Below are 10,834 nucleotides of genomic sequence, written 5' to 3'. Positions count from 1 at the left end.
CATGGGCTCCCCCCAGATTAGTGCTCCTAGCGAAAGGATTCCAACTCTAATTTTGTGGCATTTCAGATGATTAGGTTCAGAACTAGGACAGAAGTGCACAGAGTTTGGTGCAATTATAGGAATTCTCCGTAGAGCTTTATGGGACTGATTAGTTGAGCTCCCATCCACCTCCCCACACTACCACATTAACACAGAACCAGCTGTTGTTTGTTTGTGAGGATTGACTTTTGTTTATGCTTTTAACTGTGATGTCACTTTGTGTGTGTGTGTGCGCGCGCCAGAGGTTGTATAAGCCCTAAGGATATAAGTTGTTGTTCAATCAGCTCTGTAGTTACCAGCTGTGCCCTCACATTCCCTAGAGTTGCACAACCTAGGTACATGCACACCCGCGAGCACGTTCACAGGGAACTAATGCATACTATTCAACCTTGCCCAACAAATTCACTCTTTCTTCTTTTCTCCTTGTCCCCGTTTTCTGCAGGCATTAATCATCACTCCCTCCTTCTCTGCATGTGATTCCTCCGTAAGGATTGGAAGGAGAGTACCTCGACTGCATTTCCTCAATGAAGACCTTTGTTCCCCAGCATCCGGCACAGCTCCCTTCTCCACCTGCCATGGTGACATGACACACCCCTGAGTGGCTTTGCTCCTTTGTTGAACACACAGACAATCTCTTGGGTTCCTCAAATCCCCAAACCCGTGCGCGCGCTCTCTAGGCTCCAGCAAACTGAAAAAGACATCTTCCCCTCCGACGCACAAAACCTCCCCACTTCGCGATGACGGTGGCCGTGCGATTCCGTCGCCACTTGCGTAGGCTCCTGCTCCTGCTGGCCTCCTGCTGTCTCCTCTCCCTCCTCCTCTCTGCTTACTTTCTGTTTACAAACTCCTCCCCTTCCATGCAGCTTGGACAATCCCCCGAACCTGCCTGTTCCCAGCCACTCTCCCCCTATCATCAACTTCCATACCCGTACCCCCCTAACCCTCCTCACACACATATCCACACGGATCCAGTTGTGCTGGTGCTCGTGGAGTCCCAGTACTCCCAGCTGGGTCAGGACATTGTGGCTATATTGGAGTCAGCACACTTCCAGTTTCGCATGGAGATTGCCTCAGGAAAGGGCGACCTTCCGCCGCTGACAGACAAAGGTCGTGGCCGATATTCACTCATCATTTATGAAAATCTATTAAAGTATGCGCATGCAGACACATGGAACAGACAGCTGTTGCATCAATACTGCACTGAGTACAGAGTGGGCATCATAGGTTTCTACCGCTCCACCGAGAACTCCCCACCTCTCCTCAAACTCAGAGGCCTCCCGGTGGTCCTTCGGACCAACCAGGCACTTTGGGACTGCTGTGTGGTGTCTAGTTCACCTCTCCTCCACCTGACCAAGCCCGGCACAGATCGAGGGGCTTTACCTGGGGAGGACTGGACCTCCTTCTCCTCCAATCACTCCACCTACCAGGCTGTGCTGCATGCACGGGCCAAGGAGGGAGCAGGGGCAGGTAGTGGTGATAATCCAGGGCCTGGCTTTAGTTTAGGCCTCCAAGCCACTGTGGTGCAGGACATGGGACTCTATGATGGGGTGAGGAGAGTGCTATTTGGCCAGGGACTAGGCTACTGGCTCCACAGACTCATCCTGGTGGATGCCATCTCCTACCTCACAGACAGGAAGCTTACTTTGGGTCTGGACCGGCACATACTGGTGGATATAGACGACATTTTCGTGGGAAAGGAAGGGACACGTATGAACACCAAGGATGTGAAGGTAATGAGGGTGATGGGTGTGTGATAACGTGCATTGGCGCAAGACAGTGGAATATAGAGATTTAATTATTGTGGGGTCAGTATGTTGGATTATAGTTTTCATTCCGCTATCGACTTCTAAAAACAGTAATTGATGGCAGGGCAGTGGTGAAAATATGGAATATTCACTTATTGCTGTGTAAGTCCGCAGACATCTCAGCAAAACATTTTACCTGGAGTGTATTTTTGAGGAGCACAGGTGCGCCAAGAGGGTATTTAGGAAGCTTGTGTGAGTGTGTGTGTGTCTGTCTAATGTCTGTGCGTGCTGTGTGTTGGGGTACAGCGAGAGGCTATTTATCTCAAATGGAGGTTTAGCCAGAAGTAAAGAGGCCATTTAAGGGAACAAAGACGTGAAGTGAAAGAGAGAAAGCGAGGTAGTGAATGAGCCAGTGAAAAGATGAATGGCACTTATTCCTCTTTTCCCACGTTCCTCCTCTTAGGGAAACTAAAGGAGAGTCAGCCATGCAGCCCGCCTCTCAAGACAGCTTTTGTTTCAACACACACGCTTGCATGGGCAAACACACGCACACACACACAATGCATAGACATATAAACTCAGACGTGCACCTCCGCAAATAATCACATTTGCATATGTTCACATTCATTCATACCGTAATTTCTGTAGGAATTAAAAAATATATTATATTTCAAAATAGCGGCTAACAAACTTCAGGTTTACTGCGGGCAAACGAACAAGTGGAAAGTGGATAACAGTTCTGCAAAAATAATTTTGTTTGAAATCAGTGGTCGTATTCTCCCACTGTGTCCTCACTCCGGGCCATTCAAGAGAAACAAATTGTGTTTGGTGGGTTTTTTAATGTGTGGGAGTCTGTGTGTGTGTGTGTGTGTGTGTGTGTGGGACTTTAAGACAGGTGAGATTTATGCTGCTCTGCGCTGATGTGCATGAGCTAATCCTGTCCGCCCAATATACATGATAGGGAACTGTGTGTGTGTGTGTGTGTGTGTGTGTGTGTGTGTGTGTGTGTGTGTGTTTGTGTGTGTTTGTGTGCTCGCGCGGGTGTTTTCTGAATCACTACTTTAGATTAGAATGTCACTCCCCGTCAATGGTTGGCACCTGTCTCGTCAGACGTTGAAAGAAAAAAAGACGAGCCACCTGTCCGTGGCTGAAACTTGGGGAGAAGATGAGAGGAATGAGGAGGCTGAGAAAACAGGGGGGCAGTGTGTGGTGAAGTGGAGAGGAATTCCACCTTTGAATATAAAAAAAGATGCTTGAATCCTAAAAGGATAAAAGAATGCATATTCACGCACACACACACACACACACACACACACACACACACACACACACACACACACACACACACACACAGTGCACACACGCATTCACAAAATGAGCACACAAGTGCTCTCTAGTTGGAGTTTTCATTTTAAGTCTGCCTGACTCTTCAGCTTTGTAGCATAAATATACATGAGGATGAACCAGTGCCTTAACAGAAGGACAGGGAGATGGGGATGGAGGAAGAAGGGAGAGGGAGGTGGAGATGGAGAGGTAGAGAGAGGGGCAGAGAAAAAAAGACGAAAGACGAAGACGTGATGTCATTTGGAACACTCACACTCCTTCCACATTTCTTCTTTCTCTTCTCTTTGCAATCACAGCTAGAAAGACTGGAGGGAGAAAGGGAGGGAAGGGAAGGTGGAGTATGGCACCTAGGGGAAGAGCTAGCAGCTAATTTCAGAGAAACAAAATACTGAGGGGAAATTGGGAAGCAGAGGAGGGGAGCAGGAATATAGTGATTTGTAGCAGCCCCCAGGTAGAGTTGTCAGATTACTGTTTGAACAAGGCTTATTTACAGTGACAAGTGTGTAAATCTTGTAGGTTCATAATTATGTGCATCAACTCATTCATCTCACTGTTGTCTAAATGTCTTTTATCTTTGTCGTGAGGCAGGGGTTGTTTGATTAGTAAATCCATGGTTAGTTTTCAGATTGGCCCTTCAATGGAACTCTTTCCCCTCCAGCAGATTGCCATTGAAAAGCTGTTGAAAGGATGACTCATAGTAGATGAGCACGTGTCAAATACACATCTAGCTTTGGGTGAAGGTGACAGCTGAAAAGAGGGCTCTTCATTTTATTAAAAATGATTAATGCATGTGGAATCCAGGGAATTATTTAATCATGAAAGCAAGACGCTTGCACCAAGTTAAGTTGAGGTTGTGTAAAATCGGTCTTTGGTTCAATTTGGGTCAGAACAAACTGACTGATGGCCACGATGACATTACAAAAACAGGTTTATTCCAAAAATCTACATTTAAGCAAGATACCTCTGCTGTGACTTACTTTATCAAGACATCTATGCATTCTTTACATTCTAAAAAATTGATTTTGTAATAAGCAAACATCCGTTACAAGACACCACAGCACAAACGTATACCGCGGTGAATCATTAGGAATGACACACAAATTATGTGAAGATGTAAATCCTCTCTCATTCCTGGTGCTTCAAAAACAGCTTATGTCTCACACATAAGTATGTAACAGGATGTGTTATTGACCAATTAGTAGGACAAGGCGTTTGCAGTGCCAATGTTAGAAATCCCCTCTTACCTCTGTAAAGCCAACATTCAATCTCCTGTCTCTCCTGGAGTGAGACAGGAGAGACAGAGAGAAAGAGAGACCAATTAAAATGCCTCCCTCCTTCTCTCTGCACTCTTCATTAGTCTCACCCCACGAGTTCATCTGGTGACAAACAATACCTACACCCACTCCTATCTGCGCGCACACGCGCACTCGCACACACAGCTGTATTCCCTCTATTAAAATGATTCACAGTGAGGCACCTCACGGATGACATTTCTCAAAATGAGGGATGATGCCAGTCAAAAACTCCCATCAATGGTTTGCGCGTGCTGGTGCTTGTGGTTTTTTTTTGTATTCATGTCTGCAGGTTTTCCCCTCTTCTCTGCCTCGGAATGGTTGTTAGGGAGGTGTCCGGTTCTCATCTTCAGATCCCTCTTTATCACCTCGTCCTTTCTCCCCTTTCTCCTCCTCCTCCACTCACCTTCCTCACCCCCTCCTTTGCCCGAGTCATTGATCACCATCTCCGGCCTATTTGTATTCCTCCCTAAGCTTCCCTCTCAACTCGTTCGCACTCTTTCCCTCCACAAAGTGGGTTCTGTAGTGGTGTCATCTCAGTTGAGGGGGACACCCACATGTGAACACACATACTGTACATGAAGCCAAGACACACACTCTGTTAGGCTACATTTACTTGAACTGAATATGTTTAGCATTAATTATACAGCCTTTATGTATCTAAAGGAAGGTAGACGCTCATTGATATGCACAGTTACCTCATACTCGGAACCATTCTGTGTAGCTTTGCTATATGCAAATGATCCTCATGTTTGTGTGGTTGTCTGTTAGATGGATTGTTATCACGTCAAAGGAAATCCCCTGTATTTTGCACATTTTATGTTGCTGCAGTCTCTTGTTCTCCAGGAAAGGGATCATTCGCTAAATAAGATTCAAACTTGCCTTTCCAAAAACGCAGTGGGGCAGGTGCTCCACTTTCATTTGTTTGATTTTGCAAGTCAAATAATTACTAGGAGGTTGTTATTTTACATATATTACATATTTTGCATTGCACTGAGTTTGGGACGTTTGAAATGAAGAGTGTAAAGGCTAAAGTGTTTTTTCATGTTGACATGATCACTTTGGTCAGGCAATAAAATCTGGCATAAAATTGAAAACAAAAAAAGGGATTTTCACAAAATGTGCAATATTCAGACGTCAAGAAAGGTCTGAAACAGTCTGTAATTTATTGTGCAGTCCTACTTAGAGTTAATCTTTAGACTAATTAAGTATGATGCCATTGATTCAATGGAACTGAGCTCATTCCATATCCGACCATTACTTTGCCAACTAATGAATAAAAGGCAAACACTGGAGAAGATATGTAAACGACTGGAAGCAGACAAAGAAATGTGAGAAAAGGAGATGCTTTTGTTACATTAGGCATACAAATATATATATATATATATATATTATGTCATGCAACACCATTTATTTAATGCTTGACACAAATTGGCACCCTTGAGAGGGAATCTTAGGTGGTAGGTCTTAATTGCTTTTAAAGTGACAAAGTTGCAGGTGGGAAAGGGAGAAAAGGAGATGACATATAAGATGGCAGAAAGGAACAGAATATTGTTTCCAGCATGATGCGTCCTGACATCTGCTTTCACCCCCCCCCCCCTCGATCTGAACTTGTAAAATGAATCTGATCACAGTCAGCCCTGCAGGGAAGGACACATTTTAGTTACACTAGAAAGAGCAAACGGGCTCATTTTCAACATACAGTACACAAAAAGACATGTGATGAATACTCTAAAGCAAGCATCTTAATAACTTTACTTTGTTTAGTGAAATTTGTCAGTGCTCTTGATTTTAGTCAAATTAACTGTGAGAATGTGGCAGTTTGCCTTGTATTTTCTTCCTCAAAATGAGGCAGGTTTTTGCGGTCACAGCAATCACGGAAACTCAAAATCCTTGAGGGTCTGCCAAGTAGAGTGTAAATAAAGCGATGACAAAGCAATCGCAAGTACCTTGGATCTGTAAATGCAAGGCAGTAGATGATTTTGTAAAATTCTCAAATACAAAATGCTACACTGACTTAAATCTGACAAGCGAGACTGAAAGTGAGACGGAGAGGGGAAGAGTAAGCAAAAGAGAGACATTAACTGGTAAAGTACTCTCCCTGCTCATCAAATAGAGATGCCTGACCCAGTTAAATGTGCTGGTCTGGTGTTCACATTACATGCACAGATACACACACAAACACTGCACTCATGTAGATGAATCAAGAACTTTGACCTTCTTTTGCAGAAAAATGAAACCCCTTCATTTTTGTATTGTTCCTCTCATCACGCCTTCAAATCCGTCCGCGCATAAAATCCCCCTCACACACATTTATAATTACTTTTGTTCTTTTAGATCTCCCAGCCAGGCTTAAGGTTGTGAAAAGAAAAGAGAAGAAATGGTGCAAAGGCGAGAATGACAGAATGGGGATATGGTGGGGAGGTGGTTGGTGTAAAGGGTTTGTGAAAGGCAGTGAATGCCAGCTGTCCAGATGCCTGTCTCCCATCTGTTTGAACCCCAACATCTAGCTGGCACCTCTTCTAGTGCTTACCACACACACATTCAAGAACACAGAAACACACACACACACCCACTGTCGCTCTCACGCACGCAGAAACAAACTGGCATTACTTCTGACACTAGCAGTGTTAGGCAGCTGTGGGATTGGGCACAGAAATGAGGGCTATCGCTAACCGCTAATCCATTTGTGTGTTTACCTTCATCACTAGGATTGTCAAGATCTCTCACATGCTACTAGTCCCACCTCCTGCTAATCTAAATCCCCCTTCTCTCTTATAAAGTATCTCTTATGGCCCATTTTAAAACCATGTCCAGCTTTGAGCTCTGCATCCACCGGACAGATTGGCTCCATATTGCTCAAATCCCTCCATTCTCCCGGATCTGCTGCTGTTACCTTCAGAAAAACAGCAGGAGGGGACTTCATTGTCCCTCAGAGCCAGAGGTAGGGTTTTGTCATACGCTCAGTGCGAGTGACTCCAAGAAGTGCACTCCTCTTTATTGCTGGGCATAATTTGTACCAGCAGTTCTGCCTCACCATGATGATCAATAGCAGTGCTACCATTGCTCTCTATTCTTGAAAGTAGGGTTTCTGAGAACATCCCGGTCTTTAGTTTGAGGGCAGTAAACTACCACAATTTGCCCATTTTCTCTTTTCTTTTTTGACTCCGGTGTTAACAAACCATTGCATTACCATTGTTGTGGTAAATGGTATCCTGATATGATTGTGCTATGAATATTTTGCCAATAATGTGCACTTTATCCCTGTTGTCTGGAGAACCTCTGGATAGGACACACATACAGTGAGTTAACAAAATGAAATGTTATTCAAATTACAAAGGCCCTTATTAAGCAGTCAGTATACTTACTACAGAGATGCTCGTGAGATGGTTAAAAAGCTTGAAGAACCCACCTCCCCCGACATCTTTCTGACAATTCATACTTCACACAGTGATTGGCCAGATGTGTGGAAGTTCTCTCTTTGCTCTTGTTTTTGTTATTCTTTATTCTTTTTTTTTCACTTTTCACACAAACACTGGAGTGCAACACTATGTGTGTCATTGTTCCCATATTTAAACAATATTACCTTACACTTCAATGGAATCAGTAATCTGTAAAGTGTATTTATTAAATGTAGCCCACTGCCTTACACATCTTTGGAAACTTGATTGTAAAGGCTGATACATCAACGTGAGCAATTTGTTGCCTGTGAAAGTTTCATAATCAGTGTTGCGGTTTTGAAAACGTTCCTTGTTTGTGTCTTCTCTGTGAGATTTGAGAATTGTCGGCTGAACAACAACTTCTTTGATGCCAGAACTGGCTAAGTTCACATTACCCCCTTTTTAAAATTTGCTGGATTTGCAAAACAAGCTTTAGAAATGTTTCTTTGCTCACAATGGCATTACTGCGCAATTAAAACATAAAAGAAATAAAGGTAACACAATGTTCACCGTCACAGCACAAGGGTTAAAATCATGCCAAAGCATCTGTAGGGTTATTTGTGGCCCCGAGTCTTAACTGACAGATCACAGAAATTAGTCATTTACGCGACTGTTCTGTTTTCTGCTATGGATGTAAGGAAGCAGAATACAAATGAGGTGTTTAAACTAATACGCTGCACACTTGGATACACTTGGACACACACCTACGCTGACTCTCACAGATACCAGCACATGTTAATAATGCATTTCGACCAAGTGCATCGGGGAGTGTATATTGAGTTACAATGCAAAGCATTCACCTACAAACTTAATTTGTAGCTGAAGTCTTATGTCTTTGTGTATGTGTGTGTGTGTGTGTGTGTGTGTGTGTGTGTGTGTGTGTGTGTGTGTGTGGATAAGATGTAGAGGATGTCATAACAGAGGAGACAGGGGATCAGATTAGGGAGCTGTGCACATCTGTCAGCATGCGGCCTTCTTCAACACCATTAGATTAGAGCTAATGAAGACACTGTGTGCATGTGTTTGTATATTTGTTAGTTTGGGACGTACACGCACTCACACACCGAGGAGAAGAGTGGCTGAAAAGAGACACGGAGAGACTGCCTGGAACCAATTCCTTGCTCTGACATCAGCTGCTCAGGTCTCTTAAATCAGGCAGTGTTCCAGGGGATCGATTAAAAGCAGCGTGACAAAGATTGGTAATAGAGAAGTGGCGCACAGCCCAACAGAAAGACCCAGCAGACTGAAATATACAGGGAATTTTAAGAGTTTCATAAATAAACAAAACATTTGTGGAAGGGAGAAGTGCAACGATAGCAAGAAGACGGGGTGGGAGAGTGCAAGGGAAAGAGCAAGGGGAGGGGAGAGCGTTATAGAAAGGGAGAGAGAGCGATCTCTCCTCCATGCCGCTCCAGCCTTCCTTTCAAATTAGAACAGCCCCGTCTCCTGAGAATGTGACATTTTCACGGAGCAAGCGAGAGAGAGAGAGAGATGAAGGTTCAGAGAAGGGTGGGTGGAGGGGGGTGGAAGACAAATGGGGAGGGGGGGGGGGGGGCAGAGGCGACTGCAGGTTCTCAGAAGCGGAGAGATGGAAGAATAGAGGGAGAATCAGAAAAAGAGGCAGCAGCAGAGGAGTGTGTGAGAGAGAGAGGGGGGGGCAGGATTCCACTTGGTAGTGTTAGGGATGGATGGAGAGAATGATGTGAGGGGAGGAGTGTGTGCGGGGGTTATTAGTCCACCCTCCAGAGGCTACTAATGCACTGACCTTCATTAACTCGCATTACTGTCGGTGTGTGTGACTCTGTGTGTGTGTGTGAATGTGCAACTCTCTTTAGTTAACACTCATTACAGAGTCTTTGTTTAAAGGCCAGTAAACTAATGAAGTCATTAAATAGGTGGAGAAATTCCTGATTCAAGTATTGAAAGCAGAGACTTGTAACTTTAAGGACAGGCACTGGACCACTACGTACACACAGAAAACCGAACACAAAAACACACTGTATGTTAGTGACTGCCACCTGAACCTGATACACTGGAGTCTGTGGGGTTGAATGTGATTCTGTCATTAATATCAATTTCATGTATGTATCTGTCTATCTCTGTCTGTCCGTCGACAGGCGCTCCTTGAGACTCAGAAACAGCTGCGTTCTCAAATCTCCAACTTCACCTTCAACCTGGGCTTCTCGGGGAAGTTCTACCACACAGGTGAGTTCTGTTTGTATGCTTTCCATATAAACATACACACCAGTGCCAGGCTTACTAATTTTGACAAATATAAATATAATGACTCTAAAATGTCTTTACAAAACGCTGTTTTTTATAGGCTGATGTTTTGTATCAATGATTCACATATTACTTGATTCATTTGAGTGGGTTTTTATGTGGACGCTCTATATTCTACTTGTCAAAATGAGTGGTTAAATTGTTTGTCTTTGTTAAGAGCTATCCATATGTCTCAAACTCAGAAGAGCGCACGCAGTAGTTTTATGTAAAAAGCTGTTTTCGTTTTTAATTTCACTTTTTTGACTTTTGACATGTTTGGTTAATTGATGAAGTATAAGGTTCAAACACATTTTTATTTTGATGGCACTAAGCACAATCCATGAACTGAACACACAATGGTCTATGATCTATACATGATCTATTACATCATGATACATCAGTTAGATGCTCAGTGTTACTCTGGTTCTATAAGTTGCAGTTACGATTCTTCTAACAGAAAGTGAAAATCAGTGCTGCATTTATTTGAACCATGACAAGTTATACCATGCCGTACAAAATGTTCACAAAATATACAACATTTTTCACAGAAGCAGCTATTTATGTCGATTTCTGTTGTACATCTAGACGTATACTACATTGTAGGAATGCATCTGCAAACTAACCCCATGATATTAGACAAATAAGAAAGACTTTATTAGTAAGGTTGTGTATTGGCGTAAAATAATTGTTTTGTTAAGACGAAAGCAAAGGC

At 43.5% G+C, this 10,834-nt stretch overlaps 1 protein-coding gene across 2 annotated transcripts in view; it reads left to right on the top strand.

Moving 5' to 3' along the window:
• Positions 1–776: 776 nt before the first annotated feature.
• Positions 777–10,834, top strand: part of ndst3 (N-deacetylase/N-sulfotransferase (heparan glucosaminyl) 3) — a gene marked incomplete at its 5' end in the record, with an annotated part of 34,362 nt that continues 24,304 nt past the window's right edge. For both annotated transcript variants that reach the window (XM_079158880.1, XM_079158881.1), the window contains 2 exons: positions 777–1,769; positions 9,978–10,065. In XM_079158880.1, coding sequence (XP_079015006.1) covers positions 777–1,769; positions 9,978–10,065 — 1,081 coding nt within the window. The remainder of the gene's footprint in view (positions 1,770–9,977; positions 10,066–10,834) is intronic.

The sequence above is a fragment of the Pholis gunnellus genome, assembly GCF_910591455.1.
Source record: "Pholis gunnellus genome assembly, chromosome: 5".
In the NCBI taxonomy this organism is placed as follows: domain Eukaryota; kingdom Metazoa; phylum Chordata; class Actinopteri; order Perciformes; family Pholidae; genus Pholis; species Pholis gunnellus.
Note: the sequence above shows the minus strand (reverse complement) of the source record. Positions and strands in the feature narration are given on the sequence as shown.